The sequence below is a fragment of the Scyliorhinus canicula genome, chromosome 4 (assembly GCF_902713615.1).
Source record: "Scyliorhinus canicula chromosome 4, sScyCan1.1, whole genome shotgun sequence".
Taxonomy (NCBI): domain Eukaryota; kingdom Metazoa; phylum Chordata; class Chondrichthyes; order Carcharhiniformes; family Scyliorhinidae; genus Scyliorhinus; species Scyliorhinus canicula.
The window spans coordinates 5,094,636-5,120,815 of record NC_052149.1 but is presented as its reverse complement, the minus strand read 5'-3'; the positions used below and the strand labels follow the sequence as shown (position 1 = coordinate 5,120,815).

The 26,180-nt window shown below is 47.3% G+C and overlaps 1 protein-coding gene across 8 annotated transcripts in view; it reads right to left on the bottom strand.

Moving 5' to 3' along the window:
* Positions 1-26,180, bottom strand: part of LOC119964317 (collagen alpha-1(I) chain-like) — a 57,189-nt gene that overhangs the window by 12,741 nt on the left and 18,268 nt on the right. For 7 of the 8 annotated variants that reach the window (XM_038793607.1, XM_038793613.1, XM_038793614.1 and 4 more), the window contains 4 exons: positions 25,147-25,250; positions 10,772-10,840; positions 8,441-8,521; positions 5,205-5,285 (listed from right to left, as the gene is read on the bottom strand). In XM_038793607.1, the coding sequence (XP_038649535.1) occupies positions 5,205-5,285; positions 8,441-8,521; positions 10,772-10,840; positions 25,147-25,250 (335 nt within the window). The remainder of the gene's footprint in view (positions 1-5,204; positions 5,286-8,440; positions 8,522-10,771; positions 10,841-25,146; positions 25,251-26,180) is intronic. The other variant, XM_038793612.1, reaches the window with a different exon arrangement.

The window sequence follows — 26,180 nt, the reverse complement described above, 5'->3', positions numbered from 1 at the left end:
GAAGCTGCTGTGTTTGTAGAGAATGAAGGTTTCTGACCATCACCATACTGAAGGTTGTGCAGCCGAGGCTTTCGTGACTCAGTGGAGACCTCGGCTGGTGGCAAGCCGCAGTTGCAGCCGGGGAATATTAATCAGGCATGGCCTGTGGTTACTCCGACCACAGCCTGCAATCCAGGAATGGCCGTCAAGGAACCCTAGCGGGGGCTGCAGTCCTTCTGCTGGAGAAAATGATTTTTACGGCGATTGGCAAAATAGCCAGCGACAACATGAAGCAACGTCCAGCGTGATTTGGAATGCCCTGCCTGATCGGACGGTGGATAAAGATTCAACACGAGCTTTCAAAAGGGATCTCGAGAAATAGTGGAAGTAAAAAAAGAAACTTTATGAATTTACACGATGTGGGTGGTGAGCTGCCTTCTCGAACCCGCTGCAGCCCCTGAGGTGTAGGTACACCCACCGTGCTGGTAGGGAGGGAGTTCCAGGATTTTGCCCCAGCAACAGTGAAGGAACGGCCGATATATTTCCCAGTCAGGGTGGTGAGTGACTTGGAGGGAAACCTCCAGGTGGTGGGGTTCCCAGGTATCTGCTGCTCTTGTCCATCTGGACGGTAGTGGTCGTGGGTTTGGAAGGTGCTGCCTAAGGAACCTTGGTGAGTTCCTGCAGTGCATCTTGTAGATGGTACACACGGCTGCCGCTGTGCGTCGGTGGTTGTGGAGGGTTTGAATGATTGCGGAAGGGATGCCAATCAAGCGGGGCTGCTTTGTCCTGGATGGTGTCGAGCATTTTGAGTGTTGTTGGAGCTGCACTCATCCAGGCAAGTGGAGAGTATTCCATCACACTCCTGACTTGTGCTGTGTAGATGGTGGACAGGCTTTGGTGGGTCAGGAGGTGATTTACTCACTGTAGGATTCCCTTGACCTGTCTGGTAGCCACAGTATTAATGTGGCTGGGTCCAGTTCAGTTTCTGATCAATGGTAACCCACAGGATGTTGATTGTGGGGGATTCAGCGATGGTAACGCCATTGAATGTCAAGGGGCAATGGTTAGATGCTCTCTTGTAGGAGATGGTCATTGCCTGGCACTTGTGTGGCGCGAATGTAACTTACCCCAAGCCTGGATATTGACCAGGTTTTGCTGCATTTGGACATGGACTGCTTCATTGTCTAAGGAGTCACAAATGGTGCTGAACATTGTGCAGTCATCCACAAACATCCCCACTTCTGACCCTCTGACAGTGCAGCACTCCCTCAGTACTGACCCTCTGACCGTGCGGCACTCCCTCAGTACTGACCCTCTGACCGTGCAGCACTCCCTCAGTACTGACCCTCTGACCGTGCAGCACTCCCTCAGTACTGACCCTCTGACAGTGCAGCGCTCCCTCAGTACTGACCCTCTGACAGTGCAGCACTCCCTCAGTACAAACCCTCTGACAGTGCAGCACTCCCTCAGTACTGACCCTCTGACAGTGCAGCACTCCCTCAGCACTGACCCTCTGACAGTGCAGCACTCCCTCAGTACTGACCCTCTGACAGTGTGGCACTCCCTCAGTACTGACCCTCTGACAGTGCGGCACTTCCTCAGTACTGACTCTCTGACAGTGCGGCACTCCCTCAGTACTGACCCTTTGACAGAGCAGCGCTCCCTCAGTACTGACCCTCTGACAGTGCAGCACTCCCTCAGTACTGACACTCCCACAGTGTAGCATTCCCTCAGTACTGACCCTCTGACAGTGCAGCGCTCCCTCAGTACTGACCCTCTGACAGTGCGGCACTCCCTCAGTACTGACCCTCTGACAGTGCGGCACTCCCTCAGTACTGACCCTCTGACAGTGCAGCACTCCCTCAGTACTGACCCTCTGACAATGCGGCACTCCCTCAGTACTGACCCTCTGACAGTGCGGCACTCCCTCAGTACTGACCCTCTGACAGTGCAGCACTCCCTCAGTACTGACCCTCTGACAATGCGGCACTCCCTCGGTACTGACCCTCTGACAGTGCGGCACTCCCTCAGTACTGACCCTCTGACAGTGCGGCACTCCCTCAGAACTTTAGTTTTGATGTTGATCCCAACCTCTGGAGTCACATTGAATCCATAACCCTCTAAATCCGAGGGTATCCACTCCCACTCAGCATGACCCTCAATGTAACTACGGCCGCACATCCTTGTTTTCCAAGTGGCCCATTCCTGTGTTCCATTGGTAAAGCTGTCAAGCTGGTACTAATCAGCGTGTGAATATAGCTCTCTACTGGAATGGGATATTGCAAATGAAGCAAGGCTGCTAGCCGTTCTCATGGTATAACCCAATGAATAGATATATCAGCTATGTAACGAGTCGCGTGAGCGTGAAAACAAAAACACATGTTTAAATAGTTAGCCTCATGTCAAAAGTACCACCCCAGAGAGTGCCCCGGGATTGGTTTCCTTGGCGAGAGTGAATTAGCCTTGGCCTGAATCCCACCTGAAACATGGGGGACAACATCTCAAACTGTGTTCCGTACATTGTTCTCTTTTCAACGATGAAATAATCTTTCCCTTTCAGAATCTTACTGCTCAGAATGAGGCCATTCTGGCCAGCTAGCCCGTGCTGGTTTTCTGAAAGAGCTGTTCGACTGGTTCCACTTCCTGCAAACCAACACCGTTCCCCCCGGGCACAAAGATATCCAATTGCCCTTTGAAAGTTATTATTCATCAGTCAGAGTCAACACGCCTTTGCGAAAGGGCAATCGTGTTTCTAACTAACGCAGTCGAGTTCACCGAGGACGGAACAAGCAAAGTTGGGATGCCAGAGCTCCAGGAGAACCCGGGGGCAGAGGTGAGTGCAGTGGCCCATCACTAAGGAGAAAGTTCTGGGGAAACGGAAAGGTCTGATGGTGGATAGGTCACCTGGACCGGATGGACTACACCCCAGGGTCCTAAAAGAGATAGCGGAGGAAATTGTGGAGGCATTGGTAGTGATCTTTCATGAATCACTGGAGGCAGGAAGCGTCCCAGAGGACTGGAAAGTGGCTAAGATAACACCACAGTTTAAGAAGGGAGGGAGGCAGAAGACAGGAAATTATAGGCCGGTTAGACTGATTTCTTGTTCACGATTCACTTAAGGTTAATGTGCAGGTCAGTCGGCAATTAAGAAGGCAAATGCAATGTTAGCATTCATGTCAAGAGGGCCAGAATACAAGACCAGGGATGTATTTCTGAGGCTGTATAAGGGTCTGGTAAGACCCCATTTGGAGTATTGTGAGCAGTTTTGGGCCCTGTATCTAAGGAAGGATGGCTAGCCTTGGAAAGGGTTCAGAGGAGGTTCACAAGAATGATCCCTGGAATGAAGGACTTGTCGTATAAGGAATATGGGTCTTTACTCGTTGGAGTTTAGAAGGATGGGAGGGGATCTTATTGAAACTTACAGGATACTGCGAGGCCTGGATAGAGTGGATATAGAGAGGATGTTTCCACTTGTAGGAAAAACGAGAACCAGAGGACACCATCTCAGACTAAAGGGACGATCCTTTAAAACAGAGATGAGGAGGAATTTCTTCAGCCAGAGGGTGGTGAATCTGTGGAACACTTTGCCGCAGAAGGCTGTGGAGGCCAAATCCCTGATTGTCTTTAAGACAGAGATAGATAGGTTCTTGATTAATAAGGGAATCAGGGGTTATGGGGAGAAGGCAGGAGAATGGGGACGAGAAAATATCAGCCATGATTGAATGGCGGAGCAGACTCGATGGGCCGAGTGGCCCAATTCTGCTCCTGTGTCTCATGGTCTTGAAGTTGTGTCTTTGGATTTCCAAAGGCATCTGATAATGAGCTAAAGGCTACTGCACAAAAGGAGGGCTCATGGTGTTGGGGTAACATATTGGCATGGATAAAGGGTTGGTTCACCAACAGGAAACAGAGAGGGAGGATTGGGCCTTTTTATGGCAAACTGTAACTAGTGGAGTGCTGCAGGGGTCAGCGCTAAGGCCTCCGCTATTTACAATGACTTGGATGAGGGGTTGAAGGTACGGTCGCTAAACTTGCCGGTGACACCAGGGTAGGACAGTAAACTGTCAAGAGGAGGTAGAGGGAGCCTGCAAAGGGATAGAAACTGGTTAAGTGAATGGACAAAAACTCGGCAGATGGAGTACAGCGTGGGTAAATGTGAACTTGTCCACTTGTTCGGGCCGGAAAGTGGAGCTGAGTCCACAAAAGATCAGCCATGATCTCATTGAATGGCGGAGCAGGCTCGAGGGGCCAGATGGCCGACTCCTGCCCCTAGTTCTTATACCTGGCACAAAGGAATGTTGGAGGACAGTCACTTCAGTTACAAAACATCACGGCAGGAGATCCTCAGGGTAGTGTCCGAAACCCAACCACCTTCAGCTGCTTCATCAAAGACCTGCCTTCCATCATAAGGTCAGAAGTGGGGATGTTTGTGGATGACTGCACAATGTTCAGCACCATTCGCGACTCCTCGGATAATGAAGCAGTCCATGTCCAAATGCAGCAAGACCTGGACAATATCCAGGCTTGGGGCTGACAAGTGGCATTAATTGCCCACTTCAGGGCCTCAATTGGCATCAGGGTGGGAAGACTATCAATGAGACTTCCCAAGCCACACTTCATCAGTACAGAGACGGGAAGCCAGTGAGCTCCAAGCAGACACCCTTCCACCCAATTAAAGGTGGCACCCTCCCGCCCGTGGCCCCGGCAAAGCTGGAGGCATTAAATTCAATCTCACACATCACTATACTAGGCTCCTACCCCAATAAAAGTTACTTAAATACCATCGGTCACATGCGAATGCTTACCGCTAGTGCTAAAAACGCCAATAGAAGGCTTTATAAATGAAGCACAGAGTCCGAAAGCCAGGAAAGCTCCGACAAACCTTCATAAAACACTGCCTTTCCTTCACCTCTACTGCGAGTTCATTCTCAATTCCACAGACCAGACTTGAAGAAGGAGGTGATGGTATCAGAGAGGGTGTGGGAGAGCTTGATGAGAATGGTTCTAGGGATGAGGGGGCCACAGATGCGTGGCTAGATTGGAAAAGCTGGGGTTGTTCTCCTTGGAGAAGGTTAGGAGGGGGAGAGGTGACCTGACGTCTCCAAAGCCAGGAGGGGTCTGGACAGACTGGACATAGAGAAACTGTTGTCAGGGGGCAGAAGGATTGAGAACCAGCAAAACCAATTACTAACAGGCAATCTATAAACAATCAGCTCCCCCCTTACCTGATGGAGTTGCATTTTCGATTCTCCGCCTTCATCAAGATTCTTAACTCACTCAGAGAGACCATGGTATAAACCTTCAACCTGCGGGGTAGGATCACAGAATCAGGCACAGACACAAAGAGAAAAATGGTGCAAATTCTCAGCTGGTCAGGCAGCTTCAGTGGAGAGAGAGAGAGAGACAGAAAGGATGTTCTTGGTTGATGCCCTTTCATTCCTGACATGGGGTTATCAATGTAACCATTGGCAATCTGGCTCCGCATTGACGCTGCTGGATCTGATGGGCATTTCCAGCATTTTCTGCTCTTATTTCAGATTTCAATGACTGACAATATTCCTCAGCTGAGGAATCAATTCAACGTCTGTGGGATTTTTAATACCGATCACCCCCCCCCTTTCGATGTCAGAAACCAGTAATGTCGTTCAGTGACTCCTTCAATTTAACATCCACAAATTACATCATTTAAACTGCGGCACAGAAACAAATCATTCACCCGAATGGTCAACGCTTCACACAAACCTCCGCCCTCCCCACGTCATCGGCATTTAGTTTTTATGCCTTTCTCCCTAATGCGTTGCAACTTCCCCACAAACGGATCTTTTTCATCTCGACCACTCCCTGTGGGAGTGACTGAAGCAAATTACTGCGCATGCTGAAATCTGAAACAAAAGCAGAAAATACTGGTTTAGCACAGGGCTAAATAGCTGGCTTTGAAAGCCGACCAAGCAGGCCAGCAACGCGGGTTCAATTCCCAGCCTCCCCGAACAGGTGCCGGAATGTGGTGACTAGGGGCTTTTCACAGTAACTTCATTGAAGCCTACTCGTGACAATAAGTGATTTTCATTTTCAAATGTGAAAAGCCCCTAGTTGCCACATTCCGGCGCCTGTCCGGGGAGGCTGGTACGGGAATCGAACCGTGCTGCTGGCCTGCTTGGTCTGCTTTAAAAGCCAGCGATTTAGCTGAGTGAGCTAAACCAGCCCCTAGTGAGCTAAACCAGCCCCTTCATTTCATTCACAGCAGGTCTGATAACGTCTGTGGAGAGAGAATAAACCGAACGGCTCGAGTCTGTGATTGTCCCATATTTTCTGTTTTTATGCCCTATGGGAGCGAGTTCCAGATTCTCCCCATCCCTGTGGGAGTGAGATCCACATTCTCCACACTCCCTGTGGGAGCGAGTTCCACATTCTCCCCACTCCCTGTGGGAGCGAGTTCCACATTCTCCCCACTCCCTGTGGGAGTGAGATCCACATTCTCCCCACTCCCTGTGGGAGCGAGCCCCACATTCTCCCCACTCCCTGTGGGAGTGAGTCCCACATTCTCCCCACTCCCTGTGGGAGTGAGTCCCACATTCTCCCCACTCTCTGTGGGAGCGAGTCCCACATTCTCCCCACTCCCTCTGGGAGCGAGTCCCACATTCTCCCCACTCCCCGTGGGAGCGAGTCCCACATTCTCCCCACTTCCTGTGGGAGCGAGATCCACATTCTCCACACTCCCTGTGGGAGCGAGTCCCACATTCTCCTCACTCCCCGTGGGAGCGAGTTCCACATTCTCCCCACTCCCTGTGGGAGCGAGTTCCACATTCTCCCCACTCCCTGTGGGAGTGAGTCCCACATTCTCCCCACTCCCTGTGGGAGCGAGTCCCACATTCTCCCCACTCCCTGTGGGAGCGAGTCCCACATTCTCCCCACTCCCTGTGGGAGCAAGTTTCATATTCTCCCCACTCCCTGTGGGAGTGAGATCCACATTCTCCCCACTCCCTGTGGGAGTGAGTTCCACATTCTCCCCCACTCCCTGTGGGAGCGAGTCCCATATTCTCCCCACTCCCTGTGGGAGCGAGTCCCACATTCTCCCCACTCCCTGTGGGAGCGAGTCCCACATTCTCCCCGCTCCCTGTGGGAGCGAGTCCCATATTCTCCCCACTCCCTGTGGGAGCGAGTCCCATATTCTCCCCGCTCCCTGTGGGAGCGAGTCCCATATTCTCCCCTACTACTTTATTTTATAGTTTTAAGAAAGGTGCATTTGTATTTTTTGGTGTTAGGAACAAGATCTCGCTTTGAGTTTAAATTTTGTTTTGTTAAAGTGAAACCTGGGTTTGGTTTTAGTTTGGAGTTTGGTGGGTAGGACCCGCCAAGTTTGGGACCCTGTTTGTAAACCAACATTTTCACTGTGGTTTTACGACTCTTGAAGTGAAGCGATGGGTTACCAAGGCGCTAATAACTTAGGGAGGTTAAAGCAAACACAAAAACTTTATGGAGTGAAGAGGCCACACTCCTCGGCATGGAGTGGATTTTAGGAACTGGGTCTGGAGGGAGTTAGTTCGATTGGTTAACTGGCAAATGATGGGTTGTCGGGGAGTGTGTTCTGCCCTGGACAGTGAATGGTTCCTGCGTGATGCTTTCTGAGAGAACTGGGCAGAAGTGTTTAGGCTTTGGAAGTAAATGGAACGCTCCGTCTCTCTCTTCCCTGCTTGCTGAAGTGAAAGAACTGCTGTCGATCTGCGGCACAATGGTTAGCACTGCTGCCTCACAGCACCAGAGACAGAGTTCAATTCCGGCCTTGGGTCACTGTCTTGTGTGGAGTCTGCACCTTCTCCCGGTGTCTGCGTGGGTTTCCTCCGGGTGCTCTGGTTCCCTCCCACAATCCATAGATATGGTTAGGTGGATTGGCCATGATAAATACCCTTAGTGTCCAAAAGCTTTGATGGGATTACACGAATGAGGTGGGAGTGTGGACGGAGGGCTCAGATAAGGTAGACAACATTACCGGAGAAAACGATCTCAAGCTTAGAAGGAAGAAGTATCAAAACGATAGCTGAACCTCAGAAAGACATTAACCGGAAATCATCCCAGTGCATCAAAGATCTTTATCCTTTTATCTTTATGAAGATTTGATTTTCCTTTCCACCATCCTTACTCCCCTGTGTTGTTTGTCTGTGCGTGTGTGTGTGTGTATATTGAGAGAGTGGGGGTAGTTAGAAAGGGGGGGGGGGGGGTTGGGAAGTTACTGTAGATAATAAAAGATCACTTGTGTTAAAAGGTACAAACTTGGTGACTGCAGTTTATTTCGGCTCAGCCACGAACCTCGGGTATTTCAAATAAAATCTAATTTTATCTGTATTGTGACTCAAGGGGGAGCTGAAATGAACCAGACCAGGATGCGGTGACACTGTGCATATCAGAAAGGGAAAATCAGCAATGTAGAAATTTCAAGCACAAAATAAGAAGGGTGGGTACATACTTCTGTCGAATTACTGGGTTAGATCCCACTGGATCAATGTACTTTTTAAGTACCTCTCCCAAAGTCTTATTGCCAGGCACTCTGAAAAAGAAAAAAATTCTTGGGTTTCCACAGTTTTATACAGAGTTTCCTACACAGAATCAGCGTAACTGGTCCATGCGGATGTTTCTGCTCCACATCAAGTCTCCTCTCTATCTCACCCTATCAAAATCTCCTCTTATTTCTCTCTTGTGTGTTTATCCAGCTTTCCCTAAATGTATCGACACTATTCACCCCAACCATTCCCCGCGGGAGCGAGTCCCACATTCTCCCCCACTCCCTGTGGGAGCGAGTTCCACATTCTCCCCCACTCCCTGTGGGAGCGAGTCCCACATTCTCCCCACTCCCTGTGGGAGCGAGTCCCACATTCTCCCCACTCCCTGTGGGAGCGAGTTCCACATTCTCCCCACTCCCTGTGGGAGCGAGTCCCACATTCTCCCCACTCCCTGTGGGAGCGAGTCCCACATTCTCCCCACTCCCTGTGGGAGCGAGTCCCACATTCTCCCCACTCCCTGTGGGAGCGAGTCCCACATTCTCCCCACTCGCTGTGGGAGCGAGTCCCACATTCTCTCCCCACTCCCTGTGGGAGCGAGTCCCACATTGTCCCCACTCCCTGTGGGAGCGAGTCCCACATTGTCCCCACTCCCTGTGGGAGCGAGTTCCACATTCTCCCCACTCCCTGTGGGAGCAAGTTCCACATTCTCCCCACTCCCTGTGGGAGCGAGTCCCACATTCTCCCCGCTCCCTGCGGGTGCGAGTTCCATTCTCCCCACTCCCTGTGGGAGCGAGTCCCACATTCTCCCCACTCGCTGTGGGAGCGAGTCCCACATTCTCCCTGCTACCTGGGGGTGCGAGTTCCATTCTCCCCACTCTTTCGGTAAAGTAGATTCTCCTGAATTCCCCGATCGGATTGTCTTGTATTTTTGGCTCCGAGCTGTGGTTTGAACGACAGCAGAAACACCTTCTCTGTGTCTAGCCTATTAAAGCCCTTCATGATGTTGAAGAAATGAACGCTCCAAACAACCATTTGATATTAAATTAAAATGTTAGTTTGCTTATTGACTGAAATTTAAACACAAAACCGTGTGTATATTTTTTTACAGATAATTGATAGCCTGCAAATCCGACACTTCATGCTTCATTCTTATTTGTGTTTTTAAATATTTCCATGGCTTCCCTCCCCGTCCCGGGGCTGGATTCTCCATTTTTGGGACTATGCCCTCACGTCTGGCATCAAACCGGTCGGACCGGCCATTGTGGGGGCGGACTGAGACCACGGCCGCCGTGCGAGTATCCCGACCGGCTGGAGCAGGTTAGTTCCACGCCGTCGGGACATCGGCCGGTCAGGGGCGGAGGACGTCCGAGTGGGCCTCTGACAATGGCGCGCGGCGGGTCGGCGTACTCCCCGGTGATGCCGCTTTTCGCTACCCGGCCAAAAAAAAAAAAAAAAAAAAAAAAAAAAAAAAAAAAAAAAAAAATCGGTCTACCGTCACCGGTCCCGATTTCTGCGTCAAACTGGATTCTCTGCCCCAGCGCCGGCCGCAATTTCAGCGCCGGGGTGCGGAGAATCCAGCCCCCTATCTCTGTCACTCCCTCTAATAATAATAATCTCAGATACACTGAGGGGGAATTCAGAATGTCCAATTCACCGAACAAGCACATCTTTCGGGACTAGTGGGAGGAAACCGGAGCGTCCGGAGGAAACCCACGCAGACACGGGGAGAACGTGCAGACCCCGCATAGACAGTGATACAAGCCGGGACCCTGGCGCTGTGATGCAACAGTGGTAACCACTACACCCCTCTAGTCCCAAACTCGAAGACATCCGCGTAGACCCAATTGTGGTCTCTTATATGATGGTCGAGAGAGGAATGTACTGGAGCCCAACTTTACTGAAGCTGAAGACAGTTCCAAAGACCCTCAACCCTCCCAAGAGAAAACAGCTCCCCTCATCTCTGTCTCAAATGAGTGACCCATTATATTTACACAGTGGCCCCCCCAGTTTTAGATTCTGCCACAAGAGGAAACATCCTCTCCACATCCAGCCTGTCCTCAGGATCTTGTACGTTTCAATCAGATCGCCTCTTATTTGGTGAGACATTTCCAAGGTCAGGATGCTGTGTGACTTGGAGGGGTAGGTGGGTGGGGCTCCCAGGTATCTGTTGGCCTTGTCCTTCCACGTGCTGAGGTGTTGCGTTTGGACGGTGCAGTAATGCGGCAAATCGAATTGACCCCAATTCACATCCAGGCATTCGAGTAAATAAATACAAGAATAAACGAGCTTCCAGTTACCTCTTCGCTATGTACTCAGTGCAACTCTGTGGAAACACCAGCTTCACGTGCCAAAAGATCATCTGCATTCTAAATGGAGAAGAAACAGGAGGAGGTTAAAATCACGTAACTCTCTCCAAGGCAGTGCCATACAAGTGGGGCTTCAACAACAGCTAAAATCCACCAAGGATCCTTTTTCTTTATTTTAAAAGAGTAACTACTTAATTTGCACCATTTTGGAGAGATATTGGATGTAACCAGGGGAACCTCCACCATCTTCCACTCTATTAGGACGAATACAGATTTATCAAGAGAAAACTTCATTTTCTGGAGCATCCTTTAGCTCATTAAGACAGCCCTACTCACCTTCCATTCCCTGAACTATATCCACTGCTGTACTGAGGAACTGCGACAGCTAATTAATAACAAGTAAGCTCCAAATAACCAGATAATCACCAGATGATTTGCGATTTGCACTGACCCTCTGACAGTGCAGCACTCCCTCAGTACTAACCCTCTGACAGTGCGGCACTCCCTCAGTACTGACCCTCTGACAGTACAGCGCTCCCTCAGTACCGACCCTCTGACAGTGCAGCACTCCCTCAGTACTGACCCTCTGACAGTGACGCACTCCCTCAGTACTGACCCTCTGACAGTGCAGCACTCCCTCAGTACTGACCCTCTGACAGTGCAGCACTCCCTCAGTACTGACCCTCTGACAGTGCAGCACTCCCTCAGTACTGACCCTCTGACAGTGCAGCACTCCCTCAGTACTGACCCTCTGACAGTGCGGCACTCCCTCAGTACTGACCCTCTGACAGTGCAGCACTCCCTCAGTACTGACCCTCTGACAGAGTGGCGCTCCCTCAGTACTGACCCTCTGCCGCACTGTCAGAGGGTCTACTTGTGACAATATACTATTATTATATTAGTATATTGTGTATAGTCGGGGTCCCCACTAGTCACCGCCTACCACTTTGAAAAAGATTCCTACACATACAAGTGGGGCTTCAACAACAGCTAAAATCCAATTCCTACCCTCTGTTTCGTGTCTGCTAACCAATTCTCAATCCATGCCTGTTGTTAGGAATACAAAGGTAGTTTTATGGGATTTATATTTGTATTGCTGAACATTTTTCATAAGATATAATTTTATGTGTCTGATAGGGCAAAACCCTAGAGAGGGCAATGGTGTGAATAATAATAATAATATAACAATAATAGCTGATTGTCACAAGTAGGCTTCAATTTCAAATCAGTTTCAAATTCCTTGTGGTGCACATCACCAAAAATCTGTCCTGGTCCACTCACATCGACGCTATCACCAAGAAAGCACAACAGCGCCTATACTTCCTCAGGAAACTAAGGAAATTCGGCATGTCCACATTAACCCTTACCAACTTTTACAGATGCACCATAGAAAGCATCCTATCGGGCTGCATCACAGCCTGGTATGGCAACTGCTCGGCCCAGGACCGCAAGGAACTTCAGAGAGACGTGAATACCGCCCAGTCCATCACCCGAAACCTGCCTCCCATCCATTGACACCATCTACACCTCCCGCTGCCTGGGGAAAGCGGGCAGCATAATCAAGGATCCCTCCCACCCGGCTTACTCACTTTTCCACCTTCTTCCATCAGGCAGGAGATACAGAAGTCTGAGAACACGCACGAACAGACTCAAAAACAGCTTCTTCCCCACTGTCACCAGACTCCTAAATGACCCTCTTGTTAACTGACCTCATTAACACTACACCCTGTATGCTTCATCCGATGCCAATGCTTATGTAGTACATTGTATATCTTGTGTTGCCCTATTATGTATTTTGTGAATTTTGTTTAATTCCCTTTTCTTCCATGTACTGAATGATCTGTTGAGCTGCTTGCAGAAAAATACTTTTTACTGTACCTCGGTACACGTGACAATAAACAAATCCAATCCAATTAAATTACTGTGAAAAGACCCTAGTCGCCACATTCCGGCGCCTGTTCGGGGAGGCTGGTACAGGAATTGAACCCGCGCTGCTGCCAACAGCCCGTAACAGCCTCCCCGAACAGGCGCCGGAATGTGGCGACTAGGGGCTTTTCACAGTAACTTCATTTGAAGCCTACTTGTGACAATAAGCAATTTTCATTTCATTTCATTGTTCTGCATTACAAGCCAGCTATTTAGCCCACTGTGCTAAACCAGCCCCATGTTAATAAATAGAATAAATAAAAGGCATAAACATTACTTAGGATTACTTAGCAACTGGAGGCCAGTGTAAGAATAAAATAAAGTTTGTCAAGTTTTACTTTTAAGTTGAATTTGTACGAAATTGGGGATAAGAGTCTCTTGACTCTGCCAGAAAAAAGGACTGGACAGGACGGGATCTGCAAGGAGACAAGCCTCGTAAAGTACATGTTACAGTCCAGATAATCAGGGAATTGGGACAGAGTGTTTAAGACAACTGGAGTTAGGAGAACAGAGAGCAAGGTTTTGTTCAGAAGAACTCAAGGAATAAAAGGAGTGAATAAAGTATTCCAAGTTAAAGAGACAATTGCAATAACTAGATTTAAAGTGGGACAGCAGAGGTAGATAAAAAGTGGAATTGTAGCTTTGTTTAAGAGTGCCATTTGGAAAACCTGGACTGGACTTTAGAATGAAAACCGCTAAGTGAAAGCATAATTATGAGAAATGAATTTATGCCGTTTTTCTGGCTGGAGTTGTATATCCTCATGTGACAATCGTCTGGGAAGATGTGGAGGAGAAATCCACAAACACAAATTGGATTCAGTGCGGAGTGCGTATTTGGCCACAGTCATCTTCAGTGCTTAAAAGGGACTTTTTGTGTCAACGAGACCACTGTAGCTTTTGATGTACTTTGTAATCCATGTTAATCTTTAAATCTGTGTATTTGTTAACATAAGGGGGGAGCAATGGAGTATTGTATAATACTCCAATTTTCATCTTTAATAAATGTTTTTTCTTGTTGTTAAAACTAATTAGCGGCCCTGTGATTCTGTTCTTCCATGTTCTATTTTTAAAAAACAAAACGTTATGGTTTTCTGAATCAGGGTTCCATTGTGGGATCATCCCGTCCAGTCATAACATCAATTGGGATTGTAACACAGTATATTACCCCCAAACCCATGTGTATGCGTTTTAATGATTGTCTGTAATTACATTGCCTACAACTCGGTATACTCGTTTTATTTGTATTAATATCCCAATTCAGCCAGTCCTGCCATCACGATTTTTCAACAAACCAAAACAAAACAAAAGACCGTTGCAAAGTGAATGTGATGCTCAGCTTATTGTCACTGGCAGGTGGGAGCTAACGTGTTCCACTTTACAACACACGAGAGATACATTTATTGGACTAGGGCAGGCTCCAATTCCTGCAGCGAACTCAAACCCACATCCGCCTGGATTCCCTCTCCAACTAAAGAGGGTTGGTTCCTGCCAAAGTACTTTCTGTTCCCATCGAATGGAGAATCAATCTCCCCTGTCCTCACTCCAGGCTGTGGATTAAGAAGCTGAGGGGAGGAATTCAGTCTCACGGGGGGGAACTCGAAGGAATGTTGAGCTCCAACCTAAACACTTAAACCACTGGTAATTTGCAAAGTATAACCCACTTTGTTCTGGATGAGAAATCAGACAGTGCATGTTTCTCTCTTAAGGTATTTATAGATTATCTCTCTTCATCCCACCCTGTCAACAGATCCTTCGATGCCTTTCTCTTTCATATGCGTAGCCAGATCCACCGTAACGATATCCATGTTAATTCACCTCAACCCCTCCCTGTGCCAGCAAGTTCCACAAAACATTTTAAGGTACAGATGTCCCCGAATACTTGCTGTTTGTCTCCCGCTAAGTTTATAAGCAGCAAGACAATTAATATTTCACAACTGACTAACACGGAGGGGCTGGTTTAGCACACTGGGTTAAATCGCTGGCTTTGAAAGCAGACCAAGGCAGGCCACAGCACGGTTCAATTCCCGTACCAGCCTCCCTGAACAGGCGTCGGAATGTGGCGACTAGAGGCTTTTCAGTAGGCTTTGAAGCCTACTCGTGACAATAAGCGATTTTCATTTCATTTCATTGCTGTTCACCTGAGTAAAGGAACTGGCTCAGCTATTGGAAAACTTTAGAAAAAAAACTTTCAATTATTTAAAAGAATCACCTTGGCGTCTGTCATGGCTCAGTGGGTAGCCCAGCCCCCAGAGTCAGAAAGTTGAGAGTTTAAATCTCACTCCAGAGACTTGAGCAGGTGATCGAGGCCGACACTCCCTCTACGGTACCAAGGGAGCGCCTCATTGTTGGATATGCTGCCTCTTGAATGCCGCGTTAAACTGAGGTTCCACCCGCTGTCTCTCTCCGATGAACAGAAAGGTTCCTACAGCACTAGTTTTCCGACAGCGCTATTTTAGGAGAGCAGGGAAGTTTTCCCAATGACCTGGGCCAACATTCTGACAGCGGGTCGTTATCACATCTGTCTAGGGGAGCTTGCTGTGTGAAAATCGGTTTCCTGCAACAGTGCTTACACTTTAAAAAGGTGATTAAATTGGCTGTAAACTACCTTGGAACCCACTGAGGCGCCACAGCAATGCAAGTTCCATTGTTGTCCTCTGTGTTACATTTGGGGAACTGGCTGGAATTAAACAATGCTCTACTGTTGTCAGCTCAATAGGATCTTTTTTCTTCAGGTTAGAAAAGATTAATTAATCTTCAGAAAAGATTAATTCATCCTTGTTGGTTATTCAATTGGCCAAGTTTGCCATAAACATCTCAGCAATAATACTCAAGAGACCAATGCCAACATATTTTTGGTGATGAATGTAGGAAATTATTACATTTTGTTGCAGTTATGTTATTAAAAACCTCTGGGTTCAAATTCATGCAGACAGTTTGCCTGCTAAAGCTGTGATTAAGGGGTCATATAAGTGAGGTGATCATCGATTTTAACCATTTACATCTTTACAGAGAGACGACCAATAAAGTTGTGTTCTGATTTAGGAGGATCCCTGGTGTGAGATCATTTATGTGGGATTGTCTTTCGTCCTAGATAAGCAGGTCATGGGACATCTTGGTGGGAGGACACTGGAGAATGCCTTAGGCTTGGGAAACCGATGATGTGATTAATGGGAGGAGCCAGGTCTGTCTGTAGTTTTGCAGTTTGCCACAGGATTAGAGTCTGACAAGGCAGGAGGATTTTCAGGTTGTTACTGAAAGGCTCTCTCTCCAAAGGGCTGCACAGAGAACCCTGATGGTTAACTTTATTTACGAGTGGCATTTGATATTGGGTTGCTGAGTTGGAATATACAGTGACACTTGGAATATACAGTGACAGGTGCAGATAGAGAGTTATTTTATATCCAAGTACTTTTCTAATTCGTTCACGGGATGTCACGGCCCAGCATTTGTTGCCCAAACCTAGTTGCCCTTGAGCTGAGTGTCTCGCTCGGCCATTTCAGAGGGCAGTTAATAGTCAACCACATTGCTGTGGGTCTGGAGTCACATGTAGGCCAGACCTTGTAAGGACGGCAGACTTCCTTTGCTAAAGGACATTAGTGAACCGGTTGGATTTTTATGACAATCGACAAGTTACTGAGAATAGCTTTCAATTCCAGATTTTATCAATCAATTTAATTTATTAATTCAAGAGCACAAGAGATGGCCATTTGGCCTATTGCACCTATACTAGCTCTTTCAAAGAGCTTCCATTCCCTCCAACTCCTCCCGTTCGTTCCTCACACCCCTGATTTCTTTCCTCCCTCCAGTATATTTCCAATTCTCTTTTGAAAGTTATTATTGGGACATTCAGACAGCGCATTCCATAGATCATAGAATTTACAGTGCAGAAGGAGGCCATTCGGCCCATCGAGTCTGCACCGGCTCTTGGAAAGAGCACCCTACCCAAGGTCAACACCTCCACCCTATCCCCATAACCCAACCCAATACTAAGGGAAATTTTGGACACTAAGGGCAATTTATCATGGCCAATCCACGCACACACGGGTAGGATGGTTTAGCACAGGGCTAAATCGCTGGCTTTGAAAGCAGACCCAGGCTGGCCAGCAGCACGGTTCAATTCCCGTACCAGCCTCCCCGAGCAGGCGCCGGAATGTGGCGACGAGGGGCTTTTCACAGTAACTTCATTTGAAGCCGACTTGTGACAATAAGCGATTTACATTTAGGGCAGCACGGTAGCATTGTGGATAGCACAATGGCTTCACAGCTCCAGGGTCCCAGGTTCGATGCCCGGCTTGGGTCACTGTCTGTGCAGAGTCTGCACATCCTCCCCGTGTGTGAGTGGGTTTCCTCCGGGTGCTCCGGTTTCCTCCCACAGCCCAAAGATGTGGAGGTTAGTTGGATTGGCCATGATAAATTGCCCTTAGTGTCCAAAATTGCCCTTAGTGTTGGGTGGGGTTACTGGGTTAGGGGATAGGGTGGAGGTGTTGACCTTGGGTAGGGTGCTCTTTCCAAGAGCCGGTGCAGACTCGATGGGCCGAATGGCCTCCTTCTGCACTGTAAATTCTATGATAATTCTATAAATTCTATGATGTGCAGACTCCGCACAGTAATTCCAGTTGACAACAACTCGCTGCGTTTAAAAAAAAACATTCTCACCCCATCTCACCTCAGGTTCATTTTGCAATTACTGTAACCTCTGGTTGCGTGCGGTTTGAAATATTCCACCGCCCACCTTTTTCAGTCTAACCCTTTGCAGCCAAGTTAGCAGAGGAATGGGACCAGCATTCACAATTCCTGCCAGATCCGCCATGCCAAATGGTCACGGGATATAAAAACCACGAGTCATAAATCACGGGTGGATTAGTTTGGAGATACTTCACTATGAACACAACTGCACAGAGGTGTGACTGGTTTCCAAAAAAAATCAAGGCAAAAATGTTTGAAATTTAATCTGCCAACTGCTTTCAGACCTCACAAGAGCAACACATATATTAAGCCTTGATGTAGAGATGCCGGCGTTGGACTGGGGGGAGCACAATAAGAAGCTTTCCTCAGGGAAGGAGCTGCGCTCCGAAAGCTAGTGTTTTAAACAAACCTGTTGGACTTTAACCTGGTGTTGTCAGACTTCTTACCGTCTCCACATTAACTGTAATCCCTCATCTTGGAATTTCATAGAATTTGCAGTGCAGAAGGAGGCCATTCGGCCCATCGAGTCTGCACCGGCTCTTGGAAAGAGCACCCTACCCAAGGTCAACACCTCCACCGTATCCCCATAACCCAGTAACCCCACCCAACACTAAGGGCAATTTTGGACACCAAGGGCAATTTATCGCGGCCAATCCACCTAACCTGCACATCTTTGGACTGTGGGAGGAAACCGGAGCACCCGGAGGAAACCCACGCACACACGGGGAGAATTATTCGAGTAAATCTCCTCTGCACCCTCTCCAGCTACATTCCTCCTGAAATGCAGTCTCCTGAAGTCGATGCTATACTGCCAGAGGCAAAACGAGTGGGAAAGATAAAGGTTTTGCAAACCTGAACTCTGTGCCTCTATTTAAAAAGACTCGGAGTTCACGTGCGCTATTAACAGCTCTGTTAACCTGCACTGCCATCCTTAAAGATTCACGCAAACACTGTCTGGCCTCTTTACTCCAGAACCCCAGTTAAATTGAACATTTAGCTTGTACTGTCTCCCTTCATTCTTCCCACGAAAATATAATCACCTCGCATTTTTCTGTGCTGAATTTCATCTGCCCATTCCTCCTTCTCTTTGTCTTCTTGAAGTTCACTGTTTACTCCCCAAGTTTCATGACACTTACAAATGTTCAAAGTATGTCCTGTGCTGCTCAAGTCCAAGTCATTAAGGTGCATCAAAACCAGCAGCGGTTGACAGAAATCTTATAATAATCTTATAATATAAATCTTATAAAGAAAACTTATAATAAGGAAGAAACGCTTCAGAATCAAAATGGCTTTTTCAAAGTGATTTAGGCTCAAAGTGGCTTCACTAAGGTCACACAGCTCAAACAGGGGAGCAGTGAATATTGCTGAATACCCTGAGAATGATCAGATTAAAACTCCAGACACACATTTGTTACATAATTATTACTATATGCATCTGGGCAAAGTTCCTAGTTCAGCGGCCATGAGAACTGATAGAGTGTTGGGAACGCAATGATGCAGTCACTCCATGCTAAAAATTTGACCGACAGTCATTTCTGTCGAATAAAATGAACTATGATTATTATGACCCAATCACAGAAGGGAACAGAACATTAGCAATAGCAAATACCTTAAAAAGTAGGTGCCGATTATGAGCAAATTATTCCGGAATCATCTTTATGTCCTGTCTTTAACTATTACCTGCGATTTGCTCTGAAGTAGCTATTCTGTTTATCTTCAACTTCTCGGAGTCGTGTATTTTAACTTGAAGAAAACAGCAATTTCTCGTACCAGCCTCCCCGGACAGGCGCCGGAATGTGGCAACTAGGGGCTTTTCACAGTAACTTCATTGAAGCCTACTCGTGACAATAAGTGACTTTCATTTCATTTTCAAGAACTGTAATTTGTATGGAATTTAACTCAGTCATCTATACTTGTTTGGACAAAACAAACCTTTAAAAACTCTGTATTTGCAAGCAAACTGACATCTGTTTTAATATATAAGCAAACTGACATGAGACATCTGCAAAACTGACTGAATAAAGATTGGATTTACTTGACGCATCAAGCTCCGTTTTAAATTTCTGTCGAGTGATATATCGTGCGGTGACACACAAGATATATTGACCAAAGTACAGATCTATCAGTGGTCCTGCTAAAGAACCTTGGTGAACTCCACTGGATTTCACACTCCATCTGGTCAAACTGCCATTCATCATAACTCTCTGTTTAATTTTTATTTTTAATCTTTATTATTGTCACAAGTAGGCTGACATTAACAGTGCAATGAAGTTACTGTGAAAATCCCCTAGTCGCCACATTTCGGCACCTGCTCGGGTGCACAGAGGAAGAATTCAGAATGTCCAAATTACCTAACAAGCACGTCTTTCGGGACTTGTGGGAGGAAACCGGAGCACCCAGAGGTAACCCACGCTGACACGGGGAGAACATGCAGACTCCGCACAGACAGCGACCCAAGCCGGGAATCAAACCTGGGACCCTGGCGCTGTGATGCAACAGTGATAACCACTGTGCTACCGTGCCGGCCCTTGTTTTTATCCCTTGGCCAATTTTGTATCAATGCTGCTACTGGCCCTTGTATTCCTCGTGCTGGAAATTTGATAACAAGGTGACACTTTATCAAAACATATTTTGGAAGTCCATATACACAACATTAAATACACTTCCCTTATCCACCCTCATTCGACCTCACCAAAAAATTCAATCAAATTAAACAACAACCATTTCACCTGAACAGATCTGGGCTCTCTCTCCCTTATTACCCCATGACTGTCCAAATGGCTGCTCATTTTCTCCTGGTGACATTTTTATAAAATCCTTTTTTAAAATTCATTTTACGGGCTGTGTGCGTCGCTGGTTAGGTCAGCATTTATTACCCATCCCTCGTTGCCCTTCAGAAGCTGGTGGTGAGTTGTCTTCTTGAACCGCTGTAGTCCTAGAGGAGTAGTTACACCCACTGTGCTGTTAGGGAGGGAGTTCCTTCAACTGCACAAGCAGGTAACTTTCGACAGCCAAAATCATCTTCATTCACTGCAGTAAAAAGATCTAAGCTATTAAAACTAGTTCGAAATCTAATATCTCACTCACAATATCAACTTTCCTTTGGCTGGTCGAGTTTCAAAATGGTATCTGATGCATGAGAAACTTTGAAACCACAAAAGTCTAATCTACTTCAGGAATAGTCCTGAAGTCTGTCTCCAGGGGATTGGATGTGTTTGTGCTGACTTTCTGATTGGTGCAGATCTGCATGGCAGAGGCTCAATGAACCAACCCAGAAATAACCCCGAAACTGGCACTCTCCACGGCAACAGACCTCAGAATGGATGTTATGAGACATGGAAACGTTCGCATTGCTCCTGAATATATACACACTGGAGCTGTGCTCTACATCCGGCCCACCTCACAGAGAGCTTAATGTTTGCAGGCTTGACATTGACACAACAGGGCAAACCACAGAACCGTAGAAAAGATACGACACAGAAAGGGGCCATTCGGCCCATCTGGTCCATACCGCTCCACAGATACCCAGGTGCCCTTTCTAATCCCATCTTGCTCCACACAGCCTATGGCACTGCAGCAAGGTGCAGATCCAGGTACTTTGTAATAGAGTTTAGCGTCTCTGCCTCCACCACCAACTCGGGCAGCCAATTCCAGACACTCAGTACCCTCTGCGTGAAAACATTTCTCCTCTACACCTTCTGCCACTTAGCTTGAGTCTATGACCCCTGGTTTTTGAACTCTCTCCATGGGAAACAGATTCCTCCTGTCTATCTCTACCCGTCACAATTCTGTCCACCTCAATCAAGTCACCCCTCAGCCTTCTCTGTTCCAAGGAAAACAAACCTCAACCTCTTCAATCTCTCCTCTTAGCTACAATCCTCTGCTCTCTCTCCAGAGCAATAACCTCCTTCCTGTAATGTGGTGACCAGAACTGCGCACAATACTCCAGTTGTGGCCTCACCTCAAGAATATCTTATCCTCTGAGGGAAAGAGAGGCAGAATCTTTCCGGCAGCAAAAACAGTTGCATCTCCAACACGGAGAATTCTGATTACCGAGTTGTGTTATTCAAGGTGATTTAGGTTTATGTGTGAGATGAAACCTCTGCTCCAGCTGTGAAGGCTCTCGAATTGACTTCCAACATCGCTTTGGAGGGGGAAGTATCTGGCTACACATTAGACAGGCAAATATTAGCATATCCAGGTACCTATTGATCATGTTACCTTTAACCAACAGTGCTCTCAGTGAATATAAATAACCACATGATAGGTAAAGGATAACAAAATAAATCATCACTGTTCAGATATAATTAATTGGGTTCCATCAGAAACCCTTGGACTGCACCAGCCCTCACGAACACCTGATAGGAGGGGTGGAAGATGCACAACAGCCCACCAAACCCATGACCTCTACCACCTCCAGGGGCAAGACCAGCGGACGCATGGGAACACCACTGCCTGGAAATTCCCCTCCCAACCCCTACACCACCCTGGCTATATCGTCGCTCCTTCACTGTCGCTGGGTCAAAATCCTGGAACTCCCTCCCTAACAGCACTGTGGGTGTACCTACACCCTAGGGACTGCAGCGGTTCAAGAAGGCAGCTCACCCCCACCTTCTCAAGGGGAAATTAGGGATGACGGACAATAAATGCAGGGCCCGCCCACATCTCAATAACAAATTTTCAAAAGGTTTTAAAAGATTGGAGGGAATGGGAGACGGGTGTCAATTGAAAAGCTGTTGAACTTTTATTTTGAAGAAAATAAGTGCTCTTCTTTACGGAAATACAGGGGAATAAATTTTGATTTAAATATATGAAATTTCAGAGGAAGCAAATGGAAGCGAGAGTGTGGATGGTTGGAGGGGAATCGAGGCTGGCAGCAGCATTGGGCGCATGTACCTTATCCTTTATGCCATTTTGGTGGACGTGGGGGAGGGCTGCTTTACGGAGGATCTGTGCGGCCCCGGGGGCCAAAGATAGCTGATCCGTCAGAACAACTGTCATGTGACACCAGCCGACTTTGACCAACTTTCTCACTTGGTATTTTGAATCGATCCGCATCAAAGTTACAACAGCTTGCATTTATATAGTCATCTTGCAAAAGCCACTTCACAAGGGCGTCAGAGAGCAAAGTTTTAACATCGGGCCTTGTAAGGATTTATTACAGCAGACGGCCGAAGGCTTGAGACAAAGAGGTTGGTTTTAAGCAGCATCTTAGAGAGGGAGAGCACACGCACACAAAACTATGGCGAGGTTTAGGAAGCAGATTCAAGGGTTTATGGGCCGGACAGCAGATGACTGGTTCCCAGTGACTGAAATTGGGGGTCTTCATAGAGCATAAAATTGGAGGAGCGCAGAGATCTTGGGAAGGTTGTAGGACTCTTGGCAGGGAAGCAAGAATCTTATATCACATGACCCAAGCTGTTCCTTCAAGAAAATAACTAATAAGAATCGCTTGTCACATGTAGGCTTCAATGAAGTTACAGTGAAAAGCCCCTAGTCGCCACATTCAAGCACCTGTTCAGGGAGGCCGGTACGGGAATTGAACCTGCGCTGCTGGCCTTGTTTTGCATTACAAGCCAGCTGTTTAACCCGCTGTGCTAAACCCAGGCACTAGAGCGTGGCTCTCGTTAACGGGTTTGAGGCTTCTCAGCAAGACCAGCAACGCTGCTCTCCAATTCAACCTTCCCACAAAGGAACATATTTACAGAAAACTCCACTAACAGATCCAATCGAAAGACGCTGAATGTCACCCCACTTGTCAGCAACATGAGATACTCATCACTGAAAAAGAACAAACGTTAGGGCCGGAACTAAAATTCACGACCCTTTGCCACCTCTCTCCGTATCAATCGAAACCAATCAAACTATTTTCCATCGAGGGTGCTCACGCTATTATATATCGATCCCATTCATTTACAGGATGTGGCTGTCACTGGCTACCTTCCTCAAACACATCGGAGTGGCTACCCAAGACTTTCCTCGTATGATCTTCCCTCCATACATCCTGGCAAATCTCCTCTGTACCCTTTCCATACATAGATACATGGAAGATAGCAGGAGGAGGCCTTTTGGCCCTTCGAGCCTGCTCCCCCATTCATCACAATTATGGCTGATCATCCAACTCAATAGCCTAATCCTGCTTTCTCCCCATAGCCTTTGATCCCATTCTCCCCAAGTGCTATATCCAGCCGCCTCTTGAATATATTCAATGTTTTAGCATCAACTACTTCCTGTGGTAATGAATTCCATAAGCTCACCACTCTGTGTGAAGAAATGTCTCCTCATCTCTATCTGAAATGGTTTACCCTGAATCCTCAGACTGTGACCCCTGGTTCTGGACACACCCATAGTTGGTAACATCTTCCCTCCATCTACCCTGTCCAGTCCTGTTAGAATTTTATAAGTCTCTATGAGATCCCCCCTGATTCTTCTGAACTCCAGCGAGAACAATCCCAACCTAGTCAATCTCTCCCCATATGACAGTCCCGCCATCCCTGGAATCAGTCTGGTAAACCTTCGCTGCACTCCCTCGAGAGCAAGAACATCCTTCCTCATAGAAGGAGATCAAAACAGCACACAATACTTCATGTGTGACCTCACCAAGGCACTGTACAACTGCAGCAACACATCCCTGCTTCTATATTCAACACCTCTTGTCTTAAATGGTTTACCCTGAATCTTGCTGACAAATGGCAACAAACTTTCGCACCACACAAGTGCCAGGCAATGACCGTCCCCAACAAGAGAGAATCTAAACCATCGCCACTTGATATCGCTGAATCCCTCACTATCAACATCCGGTGGGGTTACCGTTGATCAGAAACTGAACTGGACTAGCTATGTTAATACTCTGTCTGCAAGAACAGGTCAGAGGTGGGAATTCTACGGCAAGCAGCTAAACTCCTGACCACCATCTACAAGGCAGGAGTGTAACTGAATTCTCCACTTGCCTGGATGAGTGCAGCTCCAACAACATTCCTGAGGCTTGACAACATCTAGGACAAAGCAGGCTGCTTGATTAGCAGCCCATCCACAAACATTCACTCCCTCCACCACCCACACATTGGCAGCTGGGTGCACCATCTTCAAGATGCACTGCAGGAACCCACCAAGACAGAACCTTCCAGACCCACGACCTCTGCCATCTAGAAGGACAAGAGCAGCAGATACCCCGGAACCCCACCACCTGGAGGTTCCCCTCCAAGTCTCTCACCGCCCTGACCTGGAAATATATCGTCCGTTCCTTCTCTGTCACCAAAAGGATTGCAGCGGTTCAAGAAGGTCACCACAACCAGGGGGCAATAGTTCCCTGGCGCATTCTCTGGCAATGAGTCAATCATTGAAAGTCCACTTGCCAACCAATCAGCATACTTTTCCCATGCAGTATAAATTGTTGTTCCTTGCTTTGAAATTTGATATTCTTGCATCTGTCCTGCGTTGCAAAATGAAAAACTTCAACAGCATGTCTCTTTATTCAGCAATACTCAAACTCTGTATTTGTGTCTATTTCATTTTCTTTTTTAGTTTGTATTTTTAGCTCACTGTTCTAATATTAATACAAGATGTATTTAAATCAGTGAAGTTCATACACATCAATACATTCTTCCTCTCAGGGTGAATTTCTAACCTCTACTGCCTTCTGTAAAATGGTCAGAGCACAATGGATACAAAATCTTTGTTGCCAAGGAAGCAACTGGCTACTGAATGAATCAGATTCCATTATTCACCACCCACACTTCACTGTGAGAACTTACTTCCTGCTCAAAAACGTTGAATTCTCTCTCCGTTTTGTAAACCCAATGGGTAATAGCTGCAGGTCAATGTTATATTTACGCGCTCTGTTCTTCAAATAATTTAGCTGCAAGAAGAAAAGATACTGTTACCAAAGATGGGGAGGAGAGCTTTTGCCAAACAAACACCGCAAAGTAAAAGGTTGCACAAGAGGAAGGTTGATATTTGAAATTCTCATCCTGGTTTGCAGAGGTCTGCAACCCCTCACTGCCTCCCCAGCGCCGTGATCTCCTCGAGCCCTACAATCCTCTGAAATCTCCTCATGCTCTTTCAATTCTCACCACATCCAGATTTTAATTGATGCGTCATTTGTGACTCTGCAATCAGCTGTCTCGGTCCTCAGCAGTGAATCCGCCCACAGTCCAAAGATCTGCAGGCTAGGTGGATTGGCCATTATAGATTGCCCTTAAGTGTCCAAAAAAACAAAGGCGAGTTGGGGTTACTGGGTTACGGGGATAGGGAGGAGGCATGTGCTTAAGTGGGGTGATCTTTCCAAGAGCCGGTGCAGACTTGATGGGCCGAATGGCCTCCTTCCGCACTGCAAATTCAATGATGCTGCGAAATCTTCTCTCTGCCCCTTTAAGAGACGGCTGAGAATCGCCCTCTATGATCAAGCTTCTGGGTCATCGAAGTGGTTCGCTGTCCAATTTGGTCCCTTTAATTCCTTGGGCCATTTCTCTGTATTATAGATGATATATCAATGCAGACTTCTCAGTGGGGTGTGAGCATCACTGACAAGGCCAGTATTTATGAGGTTGGTGGTGGTAGGTGAGCTGTCTTGTTGAATTTTAAGAGTCCATCACATTGCAGAGGGTCCAGAGTTGCAAATAGGCCAGACCCAGTTAGGGCAGCAGATTTCCCTCCCCAAAGGGCGTTCGTGAACCCGGTGGGTATTTACAACAATCCGATAGTTCAATTATCAAATTTGTTTAATTAACTAAATTGAAATTCCCCAGTTGCCTCAGGATCATTATTCCAGGTTTCCGGATTACTCTTT